This window comes from Mastigoproctus giganteus, chromosome 9 (genome assembly GCF_048544385.1).
Source record: "Mastigoproctus giganteus isolate SK-2022 chromosome 9, ASM4854438v1, whole genome shotgun sequence".
Taxonomy (NCBI): Eukaryota; Metazoa; Arthropoda; class Arachnida; order Uropygi; family Thelyphonidae; genus Mastigoproctus; species Mastigoproctus giganteus.
Genome location: NC_143583.1, coordinates 17,485,486 through 17,513,085, shown reverse-complemented (window position 1 = coordinate 17,513,085; position 27,600 = coordinate 17,485,486). Strand labels below are relative to the sequence as shown.

Below are 27,600 nucleotides of genomic sequence, written 5' to 3'. Positions count from 1 at the left end.
GACATTGTGACGGTCAAAGGCCAAGACACCTTTTTAGTCATCCATAAAAATCGTCAGGCATCTTGCGCAATTAGTGGAGGGATATCTCAGCAGTGCTTGTACCCTTCTTCGTATTATCTCTGTAGGTAATTTCTTATGCATATGACGTTTATCTCAACCTACAACTATTTCCTTTCGATACAAGTGTTCCTGGCCCAATGGAATAAATTCTCTGTGATTCCACTGCGTAAAGTTCAAGTGCCAACAAGCCCGAAAGATTTCAGACCGATCGACTTCTTCCACTCTCCTCAGACTCATTTAAAAGGTATTACTTCCAGCATTAAACCAACAGCTTATGGCACAGAAACCGAAACAGCTCCGTTTCGCAGTCGTAAATAGATCAACCATAACAAACCTCATGGTGGAATGGACATCTACCCTTTAGGCCTTCGAGACCTGAGTTCGAGTCCCGTCCAAGACGCGAGGAATTTTTATAGGTCTTTTTTTCAAAACATAGATGAATCAGTTGGTCTCGGGCGAGGGTAGCATGGCCTTTTTTTCTGGAAACTCTGGATTTTCATCCAGAAAAAATAAAAAAATCGACCACAGAACACACTCAATTTACAGACGATATACACGGTGCATTAAGGCCTTACTCGCTGATGCTCCTAAACCCCTACTACAATAATTACCATCAAGCCTTCGAAACTAAATCCGATTTAGCTATTCTGTACCCGAATATTGAGCTGCCTTTGACAGCCTAGCATCACAGCCCTTCTCAGTCTTCTGTAATCTTTATTCAGGATTAATGGCGATTACTAGCTTTCTTCACCGCTTTATTGAGGAATAGAATGTCCACTTCACAATGAAGAAGTCTCACTTTCCCCGGAAAAAATACTGCAGGAGTCCCACAAGGTTGTGTCCTTTCTGGCCTCCCTTTTCTCAGCCATTCTTATTCCTTTTATGATGTGATGACGCTTTAATATATGCCGATGATATATATATGTATATAGTTGCGTATACCATCAGCAAACCTAATTGCGTCTTCAATCACAGAAAACTTGATCGCTCTTCCAACTTACTTGAAGATTTTTAGGTTAAACCTTAAGACCTTCTAAATCTGCAATAATGATTAATTGATTCAAACAGCGACCAACAGTAATTCATCCCAGTGGTTAGCTGCTATAAGGACCTCGATGTCTATTTTGATCCGAAGTAGAGATTTGATGGGCACACAGAATACCTTGGAAGAGATTTCTCACCTTACTCTGTAGAGCGATATCGCGATCATTACCAGATCTCCAAACCACACTTTAGTTATTTTACACACTGCTGAAATTTCGGCATCTGTTTCGCCTTCACTTCAAAAACCGGAGCTCGCATGTGAATACTGGATCCTGAAATGGGCCACAAGTAAGCATCGCCGACCCCACCTCAGTTGAGAACGACTAACATGCCTGAGCAGTTTAAATGTACCAGGCTCCAAAGGTTAGATGACATCAGACGTTTAATGACTACGGTAAAAATGCTCACAGAAGAGATAAACGTCCCAAACATCTGGGATTTCTATCAGTGGCACAATTTTCCGCCATCTTTAGGACTAGACATTCACTAATCCGGAAATACAATCGTCTGAAATTTTGTGATCGTTTCCTACCTGCCCAAGCACTCCCTAAAATACAAGCAAGCGCTGCATCTTGGAATTAGCCTGCAGAAAATGGCTACATTACAAATACCGTTGCATTCTCCTAGAGTGGATCGCATCTGTTCAACTGAAATCACTCCTTCCAAATCTTGTGGCTTAAACTGTGCCAAATTAATAAATGTCGACACCAACGCATCCACCTCTCCAATCTGTGCGCTGTTTTTGAGCTGCGATAACAATTGTTTCTCATTTGCGTTTGTTTGATCAAAAAATCCATGGATTGATTTTGATGTTTGATTCAACTTCCCTTTCATTGTTTTTAATTGTCCTTTGATTTGTACTACAGGGTTGTTAAAATTAAAAGTATCCCTATGTAAAGGGCTCTGGAGCGAGTTCTAAGGCTCATACTGAAGAGAAATTTGGACAAGTACAATAAAGAATGCGCTCGCCATTTATTGGCATTTGTCACTGTATGGCGCATAACTATATTAGTTACGATTTTTATACAAATAACTTACGTTATTTGCATAATCGTAAGTTATTGCCACAGCGCCTGCACTACAGCAGCAATGCCAACAACGTTGCAGGAAAAGGTGCTATTAGTGAAACTGTACTATCAGAACAGCAATAACGCAGCTGCGGCTATCAAAGAATTTCGCCGTCAGAAGCGCATAAGGCCCACGTGGACTGTTTGTGCTGTCCGCAAAATGACTGCGAAATTTGAAGCGACAGGACACCTTGGTGTTCAACCAGGTAGAGGTCAAAAACGAGTGGACTCCTCCCGTGTTAAAGATGTGGCTATGGCTGTCGTAGATTTATCAAGTCAATCTCTATGTGATAGCGCAAGGGTGCCAGCTGTTTCTCGTGAAGTGGACATGACGTATTCCACTGTAAGGCTAGTAATGCTTCAGGTGTTGCGGTACTGTTCTTACAAGATGCACATGCTACAGCAGCTAAAGCATGGTGATGTAGATATTCGTTTCACATACGCACTTCAGTTTCTGGCGCGAATGACAGTGGATATCACTTGGCCATGGAACACCCTTTGGAGTGATGAAGCCCACTTCTGCTGAAATGGACAAGTGAATACGCACAACTGTCGCATTTGGGCAACAGAAAGCCCTCGAGTTATCCAAGAGGTCCCGTTGCATTCTCCAAAAGTGACAGTGTGGTGTGGATTTACGGCCCCTATCATGATTGGGCCATATTTTATTGAAAAGGTAACACCAACCGGACGCCGCGCCTGTTCCGTCACTGGACTGCGATATTATGAAATGTTGGCAAATTTCGCAATTCCAGAGCTGCAATAACGTGGGTGCTTTCAGGATACCATATTCATACAAGATAGTGCACCACCCCACATCCACCGTTGTGTCCAAAGATTGCTAAGGCAACACTGTACAGACGACCGGGTCATCAGCCGTTGTTTCCAGACATCGTGGCCACACCGATCACCGGACCTCACCCATGCGACTTCTGGTTGTGTGGTTTTTTTGAAGAACCAGTTGTATCGGGAAGGATGTCAAACTCTGGCAGATCTGAAGGACAGCATTAGACGTCATGTGCTTGCTATTCCAGTTGACATGTTACGTTCTGCTGTAGAAAATTCTGTTCTTCGAATGGAAACTGTTGTTGACCAAAATGGAGGACACAACAATTCTAGAGCTGTTCAAGTAATTCATATTGCCATATAAATGTAGTGACAAATTTTGTAACTAATTTTTTTTTTCCAATAAATGGCGAGCACATTCTTTATTGTACCTGTTGTCCGCTTGTTAGATTTTCCAACTAGTGTTTTCCTCTTTCCTATTTCTTCTTTTTCCTGAGAGAGTGTTTTGCTCTATTTTCTTCTTCTACTTTCTTTTCTCATACTTTCTCCTCCCTATTCCTTATTTATTATAACCGGGATTCCACTTGTTGGAATCCCACTTAGTGTAATTTAGATTGTTCCTGGAGCGCCTCCACGTGGCTAGGGCCGGGAGTCGGGATGCAGGTAGCTTGCTCCCTGCCTCCCGGCTGCTAAGACTCCAAGGCCGGCAAACAACAACCATCACAACACACATATATACTTACATACACACACTTGCCGGCTATAAATAACCTACAGATGCTACAGCAGTATATAGGGGTAACCCTGGAGGCCGCAATCAATACAAGAATACCTTGTCCCCTTGTACCAGTTGTCCAAATTTCTCTTCAGTACGAGCCTTAGAACCCCTTGCAGAGCCCTCTACATAGGGATACTTTAATTTTAACAACCCTGTACGATGTTAATATTTTTCCCTTTATATTTTTTTATTTATTATAATTTCCTTTTTTATGTTTATTTTTTTATTATTTTTGTATAACTCCTAATTTTTTATGTATTTATTTTGTATAAATCCTAAGTTCTTAATCACATGTATTATTTTCTGTCTTAATGTAAAACTTCTGGCCATGTCGCCATGATGATTTATTTTTGTTCCTAGTACTTGTACCACACGTAGCAGCAATAAATGTAAATGGTCGTCCACTAAGTGGACACCTGATTTTTAACCGTGATCTCATGCATGTGTATAGTGCCTATTGTCTACGTCTTGTCCGTTCGTCTATCCGCACGTAACAACTGAGCTCTCAGTGATTGCATTTTCATAAAATTTTATATTTGGCTCAGGGATTTGGCATCTCTTCATTGTACACCGTTCCTACACTGCCACAAAGAAAGGGCTCAAAAATATAATTCAAATGGCATCCAAATTTTACATTAAATAAAAATTCTGTAAAAACTAATTTTTAAACACATATTTCTAAACTTCTTTCTTCGGCTTTTTCTGTAAGAAAAATCATTAACAGCGCTATGAAAGTTCGTGTTGCCGGTAACGGACGTTGACTTACGAACACCAAAAGACAACCATTATTTGACTCTTTCACAAAGATTTGTAACCATTCCAAATTTCTTTAAAATCAGACTTCCCGTTTCACCCATCCATTCTCTCCAAAAGCTTGTCCAGTTCTTCCTTGAATTTATTTAAGTTATCTACTTCCACAACGACAGATAGAAGTTTGTTCCAGCAATCAACCAGTCTCTAGCTAAAGGCAAATTTCCGCACATCTATTCTACAAATGTCTTTCCTCAATTTGAATCTATGTTTCTAAAGCTTCTTAATCTGAGCAAGCAGAAGTATCCCATCAGCATTGAGCATGCTCAAACCATTCAAGGCCTTATACACCTCGATCAGATCACCTCGCATGTGCCTAGCTTCCAGACGCTGCAATTTGCAGAACTTAAGCCTTTCTTGTTAAGGGCACTCCATTGGCCCCATCACCAATCTTGTTTCCCTTCCCTGTACTCATTCTAGCAGCTCTACACCCTTCCTAAAATGAGGTCTCCAGACCTGTATGCAGTACAGATGTGGCCTGATCACTGCCCTATACAAAGAGATAATCACCTCTTTATCCCTGCAAATATATATTTTTTCTGTACATAAGACCTTAAGCATTTTAAAATACATTACTGGTATGAGATCCTACATTAGAATACATTTCACAAGCCACTTTTGGATGAGGTGTCAAAATCCGATATATTATTGTTATGGAGGAGTAGTGCGGTTGGGGGATAAAAAAAATATCGATCAATGTTTAGAATGATCTGAATAAAATTATCTTCGATTTTTATGCTAATTACAATTTACCATAGAGGGGATGGATTTCGTGATGCCGAAGAAGGTTCGAGATTATTTTTTAAGTTTCTTTTCATTTTGGTAGAACATTGATTCATCACTTTTGTTTAAATCGTTAGATAATGTTGGGTTAACCAATATTGAGCAGAGGGTGCAAATACTTTTCTTTTACTTAAATATCTAAGAAAATGAACAGTTTTTTGAACAATAAATAGCTTCAAGCTTTAAAACAATAAACTTGCTTTTTTTCGCGTTCGATTAACAAGACAACAACACGAACTATTCTGAGAGCATTCATAAATCGTGCGAGACTTCTCTTTTCAGCTGAGTCAAGAGAAATAATTTCTGTAACAAATGACTTCTTGTGTTTTAACTGCACGAGAAGTAATCGCATGTAGGAAGAAAGTTGAAAACTTTTGCTGTCTTAGTCTCGCACCATTAACAGCAAGGGTTAACGTACTAGCCGAGTTCAATTAAATCTCCAGGTGACTATGCTCTAAAAGTCTTTTGAAAAGCAATTAAGATCCCTCAGTCGGTATTTCAGTTGCTCTGCACCACTCACAGAAGAATGATTAATTACCCATAATGCAAAAAGACGAAAAACGATGTGGAGGGAGGGGGGAAACGTAAATGATTGCGTGTAATACTTGCAGATAGTTTTCTGAAAACAGGCGAACAGAAAAAAGAAAAAAAAAAACATGAGGAGAGAGAAAGAGAGAGAGAGTATAAAATGCCAATTTAATTTTAGCTTGGAATTATATTAAAATTAGAAATATTGCAAATCGTGGTCAATTACTTTGAGATAATTGGTAATTACGGACGCATATTCAGCCAATGGAAGAGCTCATTAATATATTTGCCTTAATTCTTAAATCAGGTTTGCTACTCTGTAAAATTGCTAATTTCTGCTTTCCAATTATCTTTTATTGTTCTAAATAAGACCAAACATTAACTAGACAGCAATTGGATTTACCAACCGTTTCTGCACCGTTCGCGTGGTAAGTAAGGGGAGTTCATTGACCAGCTAATTTAGTCAATTTTTCTCTTAAATATTTTTTTCTCCTCTTAATCGCTCCAAGAAAAGTTCACAACGCAAAACTTGTCTTGGAATTTTTCGGGCAAAGGAGTTTTGTGTCTTTTTCCTCATTTCCGTACTTTTTTATTATAACTTTTTAAGGAAACGTTGTACGAGTGACGTCAGTTAGGAATGCAAATTTTATTGGCAAAAGCAAAGTCGATTTTTCAAGTATAGTTGGATGGTAATTTAATTTTTATATCGTTAAATAAAATATCTATAAAAACTGTTAAAAAGCTTGGAGGTATTTGTTCGTCATTGTGAAATGATTTCCTCTTTCAAAATACCTTTCATAGTCGAATTGTGTTGGAGAATTCACGCAGTGGATTTTGTCAGATAATTTGGATTCCGTGATCAGTATGAAAGATATGAATTTCTCCATAACTAAATCACCCCATTGAATCCGGGCTGTTCATATGTAAATGCAACTTTCACAAAGGTTCGATGAACCTTTTCAATGCAGGGCTAAACTGTTTGAACAGTAGATGTAATCAATGTCCCCTGTAATATGGGAATTTATTATCGTTTATTATCGTAATTTATTATTGGAATATTAATAAATAAATAACTATCAGGATAATACCATGCAGCTTCGTTCAAGATCTTTGATGCTAGTTTATAAAGCGGAATATTTAGTTAAAACTATACGTCTAACTTTTGCAATCAGATGAAAATCATAATCCCAATTATTATTAATATTTACGTTTTCCAATAAATGTAGCGTGGACAATTAAAACTGATTAATGATTTCTGTCTGCACCAGTTGAATGAACTTTGCTCCTAAACTCTAAAAATGTACAATAACAGCTAAATAAATTGATTAATTATAGCTGTTCAAAGAAAACGTGATTAATTACAGTTTATGTGTTTAGCAACTAACAAAATCTTTAATTTCCAAAGCATTTTTTGTAATATTCTCATTAATTAATAATTTTCTTTTTCACTATTGAATTACTACATACCGGTATTCTGTTAACTCCTGGCTAATTGATCCGGCAACAGATCATCTTGTTGACAACATCAGTTATCCGTAGTTGAAATTATTTTGCAATTATTCCATATTTTAGCTAAATCCTACACTACCTAATTATAAATTCAAGGAAACCATAAAAAGAATTCGCTGAAATTATATCACGAAATTCATCTGTGACTTGTAAAAGAAAATAAAAAGATACGGTTGTTTTAAATCCATAAATATTTCAAGAAACAGCTATATAAATCAACTTTAGAAAATCCAAAAATACCTTTTTTACAGACAATAATAGATATTACTTACTTTAATTTATTTGGGGTTTTATTATATGTAAATATTTATTTTAAAATGATTTTATTTCCATTAAGGCAACGCAAGAATAATATAATACCGTGAGTCCATTTTTATTTATCATTTTTTAAGAGCAGGATAAAAATAATACATCTTTTTGCATCCATTAGGAAATGCAATATCTTTGTAGATGTTCATAAACGGACAAACAAATTTCCCCATGAAAGAGTGCATTAAGGTGCACAAAAGCATGATAAAAATAATCAAATAAATACCAAAAAGATAGCATTTTAAATCAGAATTTCAAAATAACAAATGAAAATACTCAAATACGCACCCATAACATTTTCATCCCGAAGTAAACAGTCGGTTTCTAAATATCTGTCACTTACTGGAAACAAAAATATGTGGTGGAATAGTTACTGCATTTATCTGGAGATTTAAATAGATATAGCTGAATTATTTTTACAATGCTTCGTCAATTAATTACCAACCTCTAGCTAGATCTTGGGATCCGTGTTGTTTATTAATCCATTTGAAAACAAAAATATTATTGACGGTACAATACTCGTACTTGGGGGATATCGCAGAGTTCAAATCAATAAAACTCGTACGCTTTATTGAGCACGATTTCCGATCATGAGGATCATCTGCCTCTTCTGTTCCCGCTGAAGACAGAATTCGAGTACTTTCCTCTAAGGGCTGGAGGTTATGTTCAACTTGGTGACACCATCATCTACGGTTGCTAAAATCTTAAATTGCATGGCATCATCTGAATAGATGAATCTGCTATTCATTTAAAAATCTGTGACGCTACCAGAAGGTTGGCCACCATAACTGAATAGTCAATCTTGAAGGCACAGTAATATGCGTGTTTGAGTTGATAGTGACTGCAATAGGGTAATGTTCTTTTGTCCTCTCTGTCTTGTACATTTTTTGATCTAGTGCGAACATTTAGAAGCATAACAGAAAATTTAATTTTTGCTTTATAGCTGTTCAAAACTGTTGGCTTCTCAGCAGCTGGTGAGTGGTCCGTCTCCGTTAGCAAACGCATGCCTGTGAATAATGTATTTCGTATTTCTGTTTCATATAATGTATTTCACATAAACAAAATACATTATGCACAGCATATGCGTAAGAATTTTATTTGATTCATTAATGATTGACAGTTTCCGAAATGTTGCATTAACCTCTGTTCCCTCCCCCGTTGTCTGAAACAACACATGCTCCATATGTTGTCGCGATAGCACCAAACAGAACCGTCCCCCCTCTTCGTGCATGGCCCTCATACAAATACAACAGAGTTTGAAGATCTCCAGTTTTACTGGGTTAGACATAAGTCTGTAGCGATACATGAAATCCAACACCACGCTTTTCAAATGCTGCTGGATGTAAATATAAGTATCATCTTCGTGAGCTTGGTCCGGCTTAGTTCTTTTAATACCTGTTTCGTTGTAGGTGGTCTTGATCGCCATCGTTGTCTTCTTCGACCCACATAAATAAATTTTCTGTTTATACTCCGGGATGACCAAATGGTCAGAGGAGTTTACGAGATACACAGAATACAAGAAACAGCACCGTATTCAGTAGTCACGGGCTTGAACCCCGGTCACTCAAGGCACGTGTACTTATGCACCCGCGCGCCTGACCACTAGGCTACGGCGGCCTTCTCTCTTGCCTGTAGGTTTGTAGTTAAAGGCTAATTTTGGGATCCGGTCTGGGTTCATTCTTTCTATGTGGCTGATCCATTTTTTTCTGATACCGTTTTATGTCATTTACTATGTTATCTACTTTTAATTTCTCGCGAATATCTAAAAATCTTACGTAAAATTACCATTCTTATGTAAATGGTATCCTTCCATATATGCAAATGCACTCTTGTGGTAATACAGCGGAAGAGATTTGTATGACACTACTCAATGTGGTGCAGTCCCTCGACAAATCGAGAAACTGAAAACACATACAAGGTCATTCGAAGTTATCTATCTCATTAATGAAGATACAACATTTATTTGTATCTTTTTTATTTGTTCTCGATATATACACTGAGTGATCACTGAATTATGACCACCCCGATAAAAACTGAATGCGACCCGCTGACCACGTGAGGTACGATAGTGCTTAGTTAGTCGACCTACGTAGCATAGATAAGGTGCCAGTGGTTCAGTAGGTTGTAAAATTCTGAGTGTGATGGGTAAAAGGACGGATTTATCGGACTTTGTTAAAGGACACATTGTGGGTACTCGACGAGCTGGTGTCTCGATTTCCTAAACGGCTGAACTGGTGGGGTGTTCGAGAGCCGCCGTAGTTAAAGTGTACCAGAACTGGCGTCGAAATGGTCAAACAACGACCTGATGGCAAAACTGCAAAGGTCAGCGAAAGGTTGATGTTAAAGTTGAGCGCATGGTCCGACGACTCGTACAGGCAAACAGGCACAGCACTGTTGAAGAGTTGACTACCCGATACAACATGGGCCAACCCGGAACAATATCTGGCATGACCATGCGTCGCACACTCGCACGTATGGGCTATACCAGCAGACGACCCCTACGGCATCCTCTCCTAACCAAGGTTCATCGGCGTAAAATACTCGCCTGATGCAAAGAGCATGCAAGCTGGACGTTAGAAGACTGGAAGAAGGTGTGCTGGTCGGATGAGTCACATTACTTACTCCACCCCGTGGATGGTCGTGTACGGATTTGGCGTCAAAAACATCAGGCACTTGATCCATCATGCACGGTATCAAAAGCGCAGGTTAGTGGAGGCGGTTGTATGATGTGGGGCATGTTTCACTGGCAGGAACTTGGACCCTTGGTTCATGTGGAACAACGTATCAGTGGTCTCTGCTATCGTGAACTGCTTGCTGACTGTGTACACCCCGCTATGTTACACTTTTTCCTGAATGGTGATAGTGTCTTCCAAGATGACAATGCGCCAGGAAATCGGGCCCTTGTTGTGGAGGTATGGTTTGAGGAACACAGTTCTGACTTCCAGTATATCGATTGGCCTCCGAACTCTCCCGTTATCAATCCCATAGAGCACTTGTGAGACACTATGGAAAGGCATTTCAGGCGTCTGGATACACTAATCACCTCCATGCCTGCATTGCAAGCCGCATTACACACAGCTTGGTTGGCCATACCTCCCGAACGCTTCCGACATCTTGTTGAATCAATGCCACGTCGGATAGCTGCTGTACTAAGGGTACAGAAGCTATCCGATATTATTAGATAGGTGGTCATAATTCAGTGATTACTCAGTGTATAGCCTCATCAGTTTATTATATATATCCTCTGTTTTGAGAGCAAAGAGGAAATACTGGGAAAAAAGATCCTATTCTGGTCTCTGAAAAAAGCCATTTACAGCTTCAGCCCAAACAGGTGTTTCTTCAAATTTGTGAAGAGAAAGTAATCGCCGAGGGCCAAATCTGCACCGTAGCGAGGTTGGTTGTAATCCTGTACTCCCAAATCTCTTAGAGCAGAAATTTCTTTATAAGACTTCTGTACAAGAGCATTGTCATGAAGAAGCAAGACAAAAATATCAATCATATTTATAGTCACGGTGGATAACCCGATATCAATTATCCCCTTACATATTGTTAAAATCTATACCACTTGATTAAAATCTTTGCGTCTGTTTAATTGTCTATGAAAATTTGACAAAAATAGAGATACAGATGACGTAATAGCAGAAGTATTATGGACATTCACCTACCACAATATACGAATAGCATGTAGGCTCCCTGACTGCTTGGAAAAGGGCTGTGGTGGTGACTGAGCGATACGTTTTATTTACCACTCATTGGGAGAGAAGAGGCAACATAGTCCTATACGTTGGTCAGGCTTCAAAGGTATGCAGGTCACGGTCATGCACTTAAGTGGGTTTTTCAAGTGACATATTTCTTGGAAGTTCTCCATGTTCTTCAACCGTAGGGGTTATTTTCTCAGTGAAGAGGTAGGTTCGGCATTCAAAAATTTGCTCCATCTTCCTGACACGCCTCTGTTTTTTCCTTTTTGAAGGGCTATGACAGCTTCCCAATTTGCTCGTCGAAATTTCTGTAAAATTCAAATATTGAATCATTCACTATTTGGTCTGTGCTTACCATTGAGCTTTCTAGTGCTATAGCTGAAGTACTGGATTCATTATCCTTGTCAGAAACAATCCCGTATCCAGTTTGATTAATCTTCATGACCATGAGATCATAAGGAAGTTGACTAGGTAACAATGATTTCAGTGATGGAATTTTTCGGAATCGGTGGTCAGGTTGGCACTTTATGCGTTTTGTTTTCAAAGCTTTCAGGAATAGTTTAGCCAATTCGTGGCTGAACTAATGGAATATTCTCTTAGCAACAAAATTAGTTTCATTTCCTTTTAATGGGTTACCCTTGGAAGCTAGTGTATTAAGCACAAACTTGGCCTTCTCTTTCCAACACTCAGAAAGATATAAGAAGGTATAAGCCTGATTGTGTGGTTTATACCAGAACAATAGAACAGTATGTATACGCTTATCAAGTCTATGGTAAAAATTAATATAAACGAATTATATAGCAAAAGCCAGTACACTACCTACGTGCTCACGATCAGACCTGATGTTAAATAGTTTAGAGCAACTTGCTAAGGAACAACTCAAGTCATAAGGTCTCTAAACTTCATCTTCTATGGTAGCCTTTTGTGGTTTCCGGGATTAAAGACCCAAGATTAAGGAGAAGAAACAAACAACCGGTCAACCACCAGAGATGCCTTTCGTTTTTTTTAGTTTAAGAAGTGAATTTTTGGAAGCTTGTCATGGTACAGGACAAAAAGTCCATTCATGGCACTAATTCTTCCTTGGTGCAAGTGAAATCTAACAGCTATTACACGGAAAATATTTGTTTTGAGATAAGCTACGTATTTACAAAATACCCGCGTAATAAATAGCAGACAGTTGATAAAAGGTTTTCAGTGCCATGACTGATCGCAGACAATACGAACACAGCTTCGTTGCTTAGGTCAATTTAAACTATTATTATTAGTTTTGATGTCATCATCATCATCAGCCATTTTCAATTCACTGCAGGATGAAGGCCTCTCCAGCAACTTTCCAGTTCCTTCTATTTTGAGCACTGGCCATCCATTTACTACCCAAAAACTCATGAATTTCATCTATCCATCTCCGCCTTTGTCTTCCAGGTTTTCTTTTAGCTCCTCTTGGGTACCATTCTGTTATTTTCTTAGTCCATCTGTCATTATGTCTTCGAGCTATGTGTCCTGCCCAACACCATTTTAGTTCTTTAGTTTTGATAAGAATGTCCTTTACTTGAGTTTGCTGCCTAATCCATGTGTTTCTCTTCTTATCTAGCAGTCTGATTCCCAATATAATTCGTTCCATTCTTCGCTGTGTAGTTCTCAGCTGTAGTTCTCTTCCATTCTTTTGGTGAGTGCCCAAGTTTCACTTCCATAAGTCATGGTGGGGAGTATACATTGGTTCATTATTTTACGTTTCAGACAAACTGGGATATTGCTCTTCAGAATGTGACTATATTTCCTGAATGCTATCCATCCAAAATTTATTCTTCTCTTGACTTCCAGCCATGTATCATTATTACAGCTAATAACTTCTCCCAGATAAGTATATGATTCCACCTTTTCAATTACTGCTCCTTCAATCATTATTTCCCTTTCTGTGGCATACTTGTTCATCATTATTTTCGTTTTAGCCATATTCATCTTTAGTCCAAAATCCTTACTAACTGTGCATAACTGATTAAGATTTTCCTCTAATTCTTTGGAATCGTTGCTTATAACTACAATGTCATCTGCAAATCGTAAATGGTTTAGGTACTCTCCATTCGCATTGACTCCTTTCTGCGACCAGTCTAATCTTCTGAAAGCTTCCTCAAGGGCAGCAATAAACAGCTTCGGAGATATTGTGTCTCCTTGTCGAACTTCTTTCTCGATTTTAAATTTCTTACTGTCTTTGTCTAGTCTAATAAAGGAGGTAGCACTCTCATATATTTTCTTCAAAATCATAATATATGGGGTATCTATGCCTTGTCTTTCCAGTGCCTGAAACATTGCCTTATGCTGTATGGAGTCAAATGCCTTTTCACAATCCACAAATGCCAGGCATAATGGTGTTTTATATTCATTTGCTTTCTCCATTAACTGTGATATTACGTGAAGGTGATCCATAGTTGAGAATACTGTACGAAAGCCAGCTTGCTCTTTCGGTTGATTCTCATCAAGTATTCTTTCTAATCTGTTAGTAATGACCCTTGTGAACAACTTGTAGATGTGGGATAACAAGCCAATTGATCTATAATTTCCAATTTCTGATTTATCTCCTTTCTTATGCAGCAAAACTGTGGTTGCATTATTCCACTACTTAGGCGTCACACCTTTTCTAATGCACTTTGTGAAGAGCCTTGCCAGTTTTTGTGTTATGTCTCTTCCTCCCAATTTTAACAACTCTACAGTAACTTCATCTTCCCCCGGGGCTTTCTGATTCTTCATTTTCTTCAATGCATGTTCTACCTCATCAGGAAGAATATCGGGTATGTCGTATGTGTTGCTACTTTGCAATCCATCTTCCCCACTGCTGGCATCATTTCCTCGCTCCTTGTATAATTCTCTATAGTAGTCTTCTGCTATTTGAATTATGCCTTCTCTGCTGTTTATAAGTACACCATCGCTATTCTTCAGTTTCAGTATCATTTGTCTTTCTGTATTACTGCTCATGGCTGCTGATTTAAATCCTTTGTTTTCCCTTAATGCTTGTTCTACTTTTCTTGTGTTAAATCTTCTTATGTCCTCTCTGAGTCTCTTTCTAATGGCTTTGCATAACTCAGTATACTGAATTTTCTCCCTGTCAGTGTTTTTCTTGCTCTTCATTTGTCGTCTTTGGTTCATCATGACAAGTGTTTCTTGACTAATTTTTTCTTCTTTGGATTTCTGTTTCCCTATAGGTTTCTTGGGCTTTATCACTTTCAGAAAGTTGTAATATTCCTCGTCGATATCTTGGTCCTGAGCAGTCTGCAGAAGCTCAAACCTGTTCTTAAGTTCCAGTACATACTGCTTTTTCTCCTCCTCTGTTATCTCAAAGACCTTTGTATTATTTACTCGAGTCAGTTTTTTCCTTTCCTTTCCTACATCTATATCCAGTGTACATCTTACCATTCTGTAATCCCTTCCAACGTTTACCTTATTCAGGACGGTAGCATCATTCACAATATATCTTCTGTTAGTGAGGATGAAGTCGATTTCATTAGTTGTTAATCCATTTGGACTCTTCCATGTCCACTTTCTGTTCACCCTTTTTTTGAAAAAAGTGTTCGTTACTGACAGTCCTTGAGATTCTGCAAATTCCACAAGTCTTTCACGTCTTTTACTTCTTTCACCAATTCCGAAATTTCGTATAGTTCCTCTTTTTGCGCTGTTTTGCCCTTTTCCAACCTTAGCATTGAACTCTACCATAATAATAGTGTAGTGGGTTTTCTGCTCATCTAGAAGACTCTCAATTTCGGTGTACATTTATTCAACCTCTTCATCATCATGGCTCGATGTTGGTGCATAAATCATTATAATCTTTAGGTTTTGATGTAATGAAGATAATTTTGATTTTTGAAATAGTTTTCATGCACTTGCATTATATCTTTATAAAGAGATGTTACTATCTTTACCTCTACGACTTATTTTTCACTCATTTCAGGACCGAATGATGAAGGTACAGTTTCCTATGCGATGTAAATATTTTGAAGGCACTGCTGAATGCTTTTCACCAATTGTTTCGGAAGAAAAACGACCGCATAATGTTTATCCTTGTGTTTACGCCATCTAGGCATGTCTCGAGGGATTGTGGAAACAGTTGATTTCGCAGAAAGCATTTGTGCTTTTTAGAGAGAGAAAAGTGAACATTGTATAAGGAGTTTCTCACCAGATGAGGGCCAAATCGAACATGTCTTTTGAGAAATCCACATACTTCCAAATGTCTAAGCGGATGGTGCTCACTTGTATCTTCTTCTACCTTGTGCTTCTGGAAGAATATACATTTGGTGAGTAAACTAGTTTTTTTTTTTAAAGAAAAGAAATGTTTTATTTGATTTATTGCGTTCACGGCAATTGTTTATACCACAAAGAAAATCTTATTTTTTTTAATTTTAAAAATTCAAATTATTAAAACATGAAATGTTTTGTAGAGAAACTTTTTATACTCGAAACATTTGAAAAAAAAATATATCTGAAGATTTTAACATTCTCCTCTATTTTTTGGAATAAAAATATGGAGTGATTCCAGCAGATTTCAAAAATTGTTCTGAAAACTTATTTTGAATATTCCCATAATAAATTATTGTAATTTTTTATTATACGTATTTTATCTCGAAGTATTCAATTAACTTGAACTATTCAATAATCTCTAAAATACCATGATATTATCGTGATGTGAAAAAAATGCTTTAAATAATAAATATAAATATGAAATCGGAGAATAAATGAAGTTTACTACTATGAAACTGCATGTGAAATTATTGAAGTTTTTGCTTAGTCAGAACCACAGCAGAAAGTTGATTATTCGAAGAAGTATCCAATTTTAATGATACTGGAGTTCGTTTTTATATTTCCCTCAATCCTATCGACTTTTTAGCCACACGTAATAAATAATTTTTAAAAGATTTGTAATCGTTTAATTACTAGAATTTTTTCAAATATTCCACGTCGTGTTCTATTCATTTCAGAACTCCGGATATTTTCATTATATTCGGATAATCGATGTTCCTCTGTGCTATTTGCATTCTGATTTTTTTAAAAGAGAATTTATGTAAAGATCTTATATAAATGAAATGTTGTTATAATTTAATTAAACAAATATTAGAAATATTTGGAATTACGGTTTTTAACATTATTACCTTAAGCTTCTATGTTGCTTCTACAATTGTTTCTTCGCGTTTGTGTTTTCTAATATTTTGAGGAATATTAGCCAGGTTCTTTAAGAAGTACTTGATATTATGCATTTATTTCAGCTAAGTAATTTTATAGCCTGGCTTTCAGTCTCAATGAATTGGGACATTAGATACACTAGCATTACTTTATTACTTTTAAATATGTTTACGAAACTTGCCTCCTAACCGTATGGTTTAATGCCTTGAAGAGTTGAAGAAATAAAGTTAAATATACAGAGGGAACTAAAAGAATTCAAAACTTGAATCCCTTGGGGGAAAAGTGTGCATTTCTTCCGGCAGTTTATCATGATGAAAATTGGTTTATGAACTTCTGATCCACAGTGCACAATTAAAACCATTTAAAACATATTGAAGAGCAGAGGAACCAAATATATTCGAACATCGGACATACGTAAGCGTCATCAGCCGGTCCAAATGGTGAAAATGAGTTTGGTTCCCATAATGCACCACCGATGCATGATTTAGCAACTTTATGCGAAGAATTCAAAAGAAAATGTCATCTTAAATAATTTATTCTTTGCCTTCAGACTATTTGAACCAACCGTGACGCTCACGATGCCGTTTGGTTTTAGGCACATCAGCAACTTTCACCTTATTGCGGTATTATGTTTGTACAAGTGTGTGTTTATGTGCTGATCTGAATGTTATATTCTTTTGAAATGAAACATTAAGAAACTGAAAAATAGGGCTGAAAATACAGAATAAGTCAACGGGAACCCTACTTCTTCTGCTAGAGATGGCTAACTACGCCTTCCATCGATGAGGACTTTATAAATTCCCTCAGTCATTGATGGGAATCGAACTCTGAGCCGTCCAAACGAGTGACAAGTGGCGGAACCACTATATTGTAACGGTATACTTGTTTGATCACTTCTTACCCTTAGAAAATTAACCGTCAGTTGCTAACGTCGCGTCCGACAGACACCATTTTTTTGTTATTCTTTTTAAATTTGTAAACCAAATCAAATCCGACCTTTTTTTTTTTCCTTTCGCCACCAATATTCTCCAACTGGTTAAATAACATTTTCTGCTATCATTTCGATATACTATGAATAATGAGACATTAAATGTTTGTTTGGTGCTTAACAGACACAGGCGAGCAAAACAGATTACCTTTCTTATAGAAAGGTAGACGCCTTTGCTCACTTGTGTCTGGAAGTGTCTCACTTCTCTGTGAGACGCCACCGGCAAGTGTCTAATCATGCCCTAGAGCTTCTGCTAGACCACATCTGGGTTTCAGTTTGGGAGAATCAGCGACCTTATCAAAAATTACGATAAAACTTCTTTATTATTGGTTTCTCTTATTTTCGTTCGATTTTTTTAATCGAGATTTGCAAACTATGATTAATAGATCACTGTTTTCAATTCAGTTAGAAAACTAAAAATTATTCTTTTTTTATATAATTAAAATTCGGATCACACAGACGCCACGCGAGTGTCCTTGCTAAAATTGAGGGTGCGAATGAAGGCATGGTAAGAGGACACGTAGTTGTCCTCTTACCATGCCTTCAAATTGTTTTAATTTTCACAGTGAATAATTATCGGGAAAAAAAAGGTGAACTTTTTTTCCAGGGGATTCAGAGTCTGAGTTCTTTAAATGCATTTTTAAATTTTACTTCTCCAACAGAGTAAATAACATAGTTAGGAGGTAAGTTTTGAAGCATCATTTATTTCGATAAGGCAATTTCACTAGCTAACATAGTATGCCTCCATTTTGGGGAGTCTTTCACGAATTACTTAATGCGAGTTTACTAAGTATTGAAATATTCCAATTTAAGTCATATTTTTTATTTATATTTTATTACTTTATTATTTTTTTATGAAAACCTTATTAAGTATTATTCATACAACAGCTCGCCTTATCTCTACAGCATCGACCCATTTTATGTCTCCCCATCTCCTCCTTAGAGTAATGCGATTTGTGAACGTCTCCTTATATGAAATTGTCCATATTAGTCCTCGCAGCTGTTAAATTCATATTTTTCCATTCAAACTAAAAATACATTTTTGGTTGAGTTTCATAAACCAGTCCAGCGACCAACAGTAAAATCATTCAATCATAAATTTGAAATTTCGAAGAGTTGTCATTCTAAAGAAATTCATAGAAATAATGTCTACAAAAAAAATGAGCAAATATCAAAATAGTTTGATTTGATTCCAAAACTAAGATTGAGAACAAACAAATTGTGTAACAAGTTTACTATCACTTGCAATGATATTAATTGTAATAAGGTTATCTAAAAGATTTAAAATATAATCAGTATCTAATTTTCTGTAGTTTTGGTTTTCTAAATAATTTAAGAGTTTACTTTAAACGCCTTACAATGATTTTCACGAATCTGTTACTCAAAATTGATGGTTGAAAAACCATGGTTATTTGGTTGGTAGAAATTGTTATAAGATTCAACAAACTTTTAAAAGTTTAATGTAAGTGTTAATATATTTTATGATCTCTACTTTTGTATTTGGAAAACAGATTTTATCCAGAGGAATTTTGACAACGTTGTATTATGGAGATAACCCATCGTAAACTCTGTGTAGTGAATTTTACAAATCCCTTCGTTATTCCAAAGAAATATTTGATAAAAAGAATGACACATACGTAAGCCAATGCCTTTACATGAGCACACAACTAGCACGAGACATTTCCATTTGCTGCCTACTCAACCGTTCCTAATTAGTATCCGCTATCGTTCGGCGACAACAAGCAAGAAGATTCAACCTTATCAGTTTGTTTCGTTCGTGATGTATTCCTCACACAAGGAAAGTGAAGATAACTTGGCCTCGCAATTTTCTGTAACGTGTGCGACTACTTCCATACAACAAGACATCCAGATGCATCCGTAGAAAAGGAAACGATAAATAGGATTGTTAGCACCGTGCATTTGTTAGTGGAAGCGTAAAATAAGCAAGCATCATTCCAACACGAGTATCTGTCATCTACTAAAACAGCATCTTGAGTGACATTCTCAATTACAGCCACGCACGATAAGAAACAATATTCTTATCGCGTTTGTTTCAAAAGTTCAAAGACACTAAATTGTAAGTTGAGACAATATCTTGTAACTTTTACGTGCATGTATTCGATGTGTCTGGCAACGGTGATAACACGCGCGGAAAGATATACCTTGTGGTCCATATTTCTAAGTTATAAACCACCGATTCATTCGCAGAGGAATATGCAAGTTTGTGTGCGTATAAAATATTTATAACGAATACCTAAATACTCAGTCGTGCTTTTCTTTTTTACTTTAATATTAGATGGGACGCATTCGTCTAATACCTGCCAGTGGTCCCGGTATTTTGTTTTTGGTAGGAGTAAAACTTTAATGGGCTGGAATGCATGTGCTTTGCGAGTAGTTATCAATAAACTAAAAATGTACACTAATAATGATCGAATACCTATCTGCGAAATTCGGTCAAAACTTATTTCATTTCAGCTTCTGAGTTGAATTATTCCCCTCAGAGTCCTTTAAGGTACCATTGAAAAACTGTTTCTTCTCCTAATAAAATCATTGGTGTTTATTAGAATGCTCTAAGTAAAGGACATACGTACATGTTTATACTTTAGTAAGGATGTAGTTTTAAAGTTCTTTCAAATAAATCCCACCTACTTTTCTTCTGTTCGAAGGCAGCTAAGATTCTTTAATCTGTTTGTGCACAATAATTACCTGTGCCCAAGCATTTCTTTACGTTTTTGACATTTTAACATTGTGAATAGTTAAGTTAACTGTACTTGTCCAAAATGCCTATCCCAACCGAGCAAATCTCAGCTATTTCAGATAATCGGCGTGCAACTGTATTCCATTCTTACCTTGCCACTGATGATTAAGTTTCATTGTATGAAACGTAATGACGAAGAACGTAATATGCGGGTTATGGGCTGGATTTTTCCTCCGCCTTTAATTAGAAATCAGCATAATAACAAGGAAAGACATTAATTAGGATCTGGTATTCTGTTATTGATTATAGTCACTATATAACGGGAAAAATAAACATGTACAGTAGTTCTGTTAAACAAACTGCAACTGTTAAAAAAGGGAAACGTCTATCCAAAATGGCGATCACCCAAGTTTTCTGAATATACATACGTGTATCTATCTCATATTTTAACTCAATTTTTTGAGGAAATGAAACAGATTTAATTTCATAGTGCTTCTTTCACAGCGAGATGGATATACAAATAGCTCATTGGTATAAAAGATATTCGGTCTCTACGTGATCAGTTGATCCTAGTATGTAATGATTTCAATGAACAACACTTTTTTTCTGCCGAATTCCCATCAAAATGTTTGTCCTGAGAAGTTCTCGGATTGTAAACAACTTCAAGTCTAAAGCTCTCCGAAGTGTACCAGATCTTACTAGCTTCCTTAAACATGGGGTATTTAATTAGTCTCAGTGATAAGCAAGTTTATATGTAAGTGTCTCTTCTCATTTGCTGTAAAGAATGCAGAGCACCAAGTTGGTTTAGCAAAGTCACGCATGCTTAAGTAACAGAAAGGTAGAAGGATTATTAGATAGTCAATAAGCAACAGAACTCCCCTATTTATATACTGGCATTTGTCACGGATGAAACGACCACTTCTGTAATTTCCTGATATCGGTCAATGAATAATGAAGACCACTGTTTGGTATTCCTTGCAGCTAATCGAAAGCAAAATATTGCTCGATGCTCGTAAGTTCGTTAAGAGATGTAATTATTTCTCTTTGAAAGCTGCTTTAATTTATTGAGTTATGGTAATAAGTTCCATCCTCTTTCACAGACCGGAAAGCTTAATGGAATTCTGAGTATTTCGATTAAAGAAGCAACTTGGACGATACACCGAAACAATTTCGCTTTCCTGGAGGGCTCCCAATACTCTTAAAACGGTTCCAACACTGACAATGCAGTTCTCGTTATGGCTTCTAAAGAAAGAAATAATTTCCTCGTGATAATAATAGATATGGTGTAATACGATGCAGTCATAATGGGTTTGTGAGAAGGAAATTCATTTAAACGCCAGGTGGAGCTTGTGTTCGTTTCCATGAGCGATGGCTGTAACAATCCAGGAGTAGTAATAAGTTTATCTTTGTTTGTTTTTTTTAATAAATTATATGAATAATTTATAAATTAAATACGGAATAATTCTTTTGATTTTTCCTTGTGTTTCTAATAATGGTCAGGCTTCCAACCTTTCAACTGCTAAAGTTTAAGGAGGAATATATATTAGGGTAGGCAGACATCCTGATTTTGGGCGGGACGTCTTGATGCTAACAGAAGGCTTTGTGGACTATGTTCTCTCCGTCTTTCATGCAAAGCCCTTTTATTAACTAAATATACTTAATATACTAAAATTAATAATATATTTTGTCACTTCTTTAAAGCTCAGCATTAAACTCCACATACATAACAGTTTCATAGTTACAAATAAAGTTTGATTTCACTGTTTGCTTCAATTGAAATTGTTTTAACTAGTGACGGATTTAGTATATTCGAGGTCGTAAGAGATGTCTTGTGGGATCCACTAGGAAATACTAAAGCCGAAATATATAAATTCTATAACCGCACAAAACATAACAAAAAAGGCCTACTGAGAAACACGACTAATAGTTATGAATAGAATTATCTGGTACATTTTGATTTTTCTCTTGCTACAATTAAATGATTACACTATTTTATTAAATAATATTAAATCATGGTAGTAATCAGCGTACCCTAGATAAGCCAAATAGGCAAATATTACACCATCTGGATTTCCTAGCTAGATCCTGGAAATTGCTCTGATTTTTCTTTTTCAGAGTTCAGTTTTCAGAAATCTCAGTTTTCTCTTGCAGAAATCGGGTTTCAAAGTTTTAATATCGTTAAAGATATTTGTTGTAAGTGACCGAAAACCAGGGCAACTCGTTGCAAACGCATGTTGGTTCTGCTGTGAGAATTATGAGCATTGGGTTTTCCACGCAGTCTAAATCCAGCTGCCTGCAGAAACAGATGAAAGAACAAGGTGCTCATTATAAACGTTTAGAGATGTAAATAAATTCGGTTCTTTGTGCACATATTCATTCAAATGGGATTTTCTAGAACTGCACAACCATTAGGTGCACTTCTCTAAAATCTGGTACTTGCCAATCTTCGAGGGAATGCCGGATTTTTAAAAATAGTAAGTGCAATGCAACTTTAAAAAATAGATTATCAAAGAAAGGTGCTTTTTATTCTCCTTCACTTTTTTAAAGGAAGACTGGAGATGGTTCAAATTCTCTGCATGTCTAACTTACTTTGAATTAATATAGCAATTTAATGTTCAGGCAGTATCTTCATTAAGAACTATAGAAAAGCTGTTATTTAGTCTAAATATAAATGAGACAAAATTCCGTTTATTCGTTTTCGAATAAATTAATTAAAACTAATATAACTCACCATAAAAATTTCGTTTATGGTGAGTTAACTAGGTTGATTTTTAATTCTGTATATTCAGTAATAAAAGCACCGGAAAATAGTAATAACGATATTGTTTTTCGTAAAAATAATTTAAAATTTGTTTTAAATTATACAAAGGGAATAGGCAACCACGACTGGTTTCTAAAAATAAATTAGTTTCTAAAGACAAATTGCTAAAAAGTATTTTAGCAATTTATTTTCCGGTTGAAAAGAAAAATTTGCCGATATATTCTCCCAACTGAGCTATTTCGGTACTCAGCAATGGAATTTCTAATTACTTCTGCAACGAAGCATCCCAACCTGATATTTGGAACGTCAAATATCAAACTGCAAGAGTTTGTGAAAATCAAATAAAACTGAATTAAGTAAAAGCAATTAACAATTCTCTTGGCTGGTTTGAATATGATCAAAAGGAATTTTAGCAATTTATTTAGCTCAGAAAATAAATTCTGTCTAAACACCGGAGAGAACCAGAGACCTTCAGTCTACCATTTTTCCAACCGAGTTATTTTGGCATTATATAGCGGCTTTTCTACTGTCATCCGTTTAAGGAATATAGCGGTAGGAAATGTATTAATATTAAATATGGTGCAGTATCAGTGAGATCCTTGTCCAAGCCATAAATAAATAAATAAAATAAAGAAATTTTGCGGATATTGTGATCGAATCAGTGACCTAATGCTTTCCCACTTGACCTATTTCAGCATTCAGAGAAGGTGTTTATGATGTCTGATATTGTACGAAATATCAGAATTTCAGATTTGGAATTCCGTCAAAAATAAAGGTCTGAAATCTTCACATAATGATCTCCCAACTGAACTATCATGATATTCAGAAATAGTGGGTCTTCTGTTCTACAGATCATATCGTATTGAGAACACCCATTTCGAAGCAGAGATTTTTTTTTTTTTTTCACAAATCGGCTGAAACCGTAGTTTTATTAACTCCCATTAATCGACCTTATATGTTCACTCTCAGGGTGTCTGAATTTCTGTTTTTACTATTAATGTTTTATATGTGCAGTATCACAGTAGTTATTATCACCCTCCTCCCTAGGACCAAATGTAAACGACCCCAGTTTGATCCCGTCATGAAGCGAGGGACGTTTTTTTTTGCTTTCCTGAGTCCGGGTTGAATTAGAAACTCCAGTTTTCGTCCAACATAACAGGAAAAAAGACTAATCCGGAGCGCATAGGCCGCTTTAATCATATTAGGAAAAAGACCATATGCAATTTATGGACCTAAAACACATGAGCAAATGACATGGTTGTCAGGTGGCTCTAATATGACAAAAACTAGCGTTTTTCGCGCAAATACTATTAAAATGTTTTGAACACGGGACATCATAGTATAAGTATAACTCAGCTTTGTAAAATGCAAGCAAATAAATAAAAAACAAATATTATAATATTATAAACAAATAGAGTATTATAAATTTTAAAAAATAATAAAATAGCATTTCATAAATTGTAAAATAATGGTAAATAGAACAGTAAAGTAGTATTTTCTAAATTGTTTATCTTCTTCTTAGGATTCATTCCGTTATTAGGACGGTTCTCCTCAACCTAACATCGAAAAGTCATCCCTTTATTTTTTTTTCCGTTTTCTTCTATCTTCCCAATCTCCGTCCACCAGTCCTCTTTAATTCATGACTGCTCTCACACCTTCTGTCCACGTCCTTATTGGTCTTCCTTTCTTTTTCCTTCCCCATGACATCCATTCCATGGCTTCTCTGGGCAATCTGTCGTCCTTCATTCTCTTCACATGGCCAAACCACTCCAATCTTTTCTCCTCTATTTTATTAATGATGGTTTTTTTGGACATTCATTATATTCCTTATCACGTCATTTCTAACTTTATCAGTCCTAGACTTTCTTGCCAACCTTCGCCAAAAATCCATCTCAACGGCCAGTAGTTTATTTTATTTTTTTGTCTTTCAGTTAAGGTCCAAATCTCACATCCATATAATAAAACACTTTGTAATATTGCATTATATATTTGATGTTTAGTTTTGTTAATAATATTTTTATTCCATAGCACAGAATTAAGCATCCCTATGACCTTTCTAACTTCACAGTCTTCTCTCAATTTCCTGCGCAAATGATCCATCAGACTGGATAATTGCACCCAGGTATTTAAATTGCTGTACAGTTTTCACTTGTATTTCATCTAAATCCAGAATCCAGAATTACAATTTATAAATTGTTTATAAAGTGTAGAATAATAGGAAATATATAATAGTAAAATATTAAAATAGTAAATATTAAATTAAATTTAAATAAAACGTATATAAGCAATCCAGATATCTTTTGAGGATTGTACACTGCTGTATGAAATTTCTTGTACGAAAAAACACGATGGATTCTAAACCAGCATGAATTAAATATACGAGGGGATGATGCAAAATATAGTAATAGCAATAGTAGAGGCATGTGATGCAGGCTCACTATAGCCACAGCAGCTTGTGTGCCATTAAACACACACACGCGGGCGCGCATGTGATGCAAGGAAGCAAGCTTATGTAGCATCAGCCAAAAAAAAAAAAAAAAAAAAAATTCACACATTCATTCCCGCTAAACGTTTATCCAGTTCCTCCTTGAATTTATTTAAGCTATCAACTTCCACAACAACAACAACAGATGAAAGTTTGTTTCACCAATCAACTACCCGCTGGCTAAAGGCAAATTTCCCCACATCTATTCTACAACTGCCTTTCCTCAATTTGAATGTATGCCCCTTCAGGTGCGTAATCTGAGAAAGAGGAAGAATCCCTCAGAATTGAGCCTGCTCAACTGAGGCCTTATACGCCTCAATCAGATCACCTCACAGGTGCCTAGTCTCCAGACACTGCAATTCAGAACTTAAGCCTTTCTTCGTAAAACCACCCCTTCGTTCCCCTCACCAATCGTGTTGCCTTTCTCTGTATACGCTCAAGCAACTCTAAATCCTTCCTAAAATGAGGCCACCAGACCTGTACCCAAAGGGCGGCCTTACCATTGCCTTATAGAAAGGCATAATCACCTCATTTTCCCTTCTAGCAAAATGTCTGTATATCATTGACAAAATCCCATGACCTGCTCTGAAAATTTCATATCTGACTGCACAATTACTCCCAGCCTTTTTCATTTTTCTATCACCCTAAGTATTGTACCATATATGCAAACATTCCTGGAACATATTATAGGGATCAAAATAAAGTCAAATAGTCAAATAGGCATTTATTTACAAGTTATTACAATAAACTCAGGGCTAGAAATGGAAAATTTTTCTAATTGGGACGTTCGTCAGTAACAGGTTAAAAGACGGGTAACACATATACGTGACTTTAGTGCAATTTTGGATTACACGCTGTTCCTCTGTGTATTCCAAACTGTCATTAAACTTTCAAAAAGGCACGCAAACATAGCAGGCTTTAAAGGCTCACGTATTGATTTTACAATATATTTTCGAACTTATCCCTTTACACTTGAACTCAGAACTCGGCTCGTGGAATTAGTGACTGCAGAACACTGTCCATCCTTATTAGAGTGGCGCCCAATGTTTCAGAATCGCATTCTATTTCGCTTCAGTTCTGCAAATTCCAGGGCTTTCATTTCATACAGATTTCGAAATAGAATAATAACTCATATATTCATGAATAAAATAAAATTAATTTAGTAAAATGCATTAATTGTACAAAATAGTGTGAACAAAATAAATTTTTTGGGAACCGTATACGAAGCTAAGAATTGGATGGGGAAAAATTTGCTCACACAGAAGCTCGATCGAATAACTCTACTGTAATCTCAGTCTTATGACCACCCTAGAGACAAATACCCCTATCCATAGTTTCGCCTAATTTGCTTATATCTTTTTAAATTGGATAGCATCAGCCGAACTAGAACACTTATTTAAATAACTGAGTCGCCTCCAGGACAGCCCTTTCAAAGCTTTGCTGGCTTCTCATTAAGCAGAACCGTCTTGAACGGTGTTTGTCACATTACCTGGTTTCTATTTACCTAGTTTATCATCTTCTGATACAATCGAGGCATCGTTGGTGCCAAAAATAAAATAAAAGCCATATAATTACTTTAAAAGCGGATGAACTCAGGAAGAACTCTGTGAATCCATGTCCCCATTACAGAATTTTGAACCTTGCTGGAATTTCATCAGTAAACAATAGAGGGGAGAATTCTTAAATCTACAACTATGGTATAATTTGCATGGCATAACAGAGTGCACTCGTGGGTAACACAGTGATTATAATTACCGTCCTTCCCACATCGGTGGAAAATCCCTTGTTTAGAATCCTTCAATGATGCGAGGAATTTTTGAGGTGGATTAAATGTGGTTCAGTATGAAAAGACTTGGGTTACTATTCAGTTAGGCATGCGATTTTCCATAGTGGCAAGGATATTACGTCGTGTCTATGTTATATAAGGCTTTCGTGAGAAGGATGTCATAGTTCCTTTGTATAAGACGACGTAAAGATCATAATTAGAATATTGTACTTAGAACTGGAGACCTCACTAGAAAGAAGACAGTGATTATAGAAAGTGGTCAAGGAACGGTAAGTAAATGGGTGAAGAGTGCCAATCAACATCCCAATTATAAATATGGCTTAGACGTGTGAACAATTTAACTATTT

At 36.4% G+C, this 27,600-nt stretch overlaps 1 protein-coding gene across 1 annotated transcript in view; it reads left to right on the top strand.

Moving 5' to 3' along the window:
* LOC150080059 (protein turtle-like) overlaps window positions 1–27,600 on the top strand; it is an 886,305-nt gene that overhangs the window by 176,177 nt on the left and 682,528 nt on the right. Inside the window, exon 2 of the mRNA XM_090381137.1 lies at window positions 15,310–15,652. Within this exon, the coding sequence (XP_090237263.1) occupies window positions 15,538–15,652 (115 nt within the window). The 5' untranslated portion in view covers window positions 15,310–15,537. The remainder of the gene's footprint in view (window positions 1–15,309; window positions 15,653–27,600) is intronic.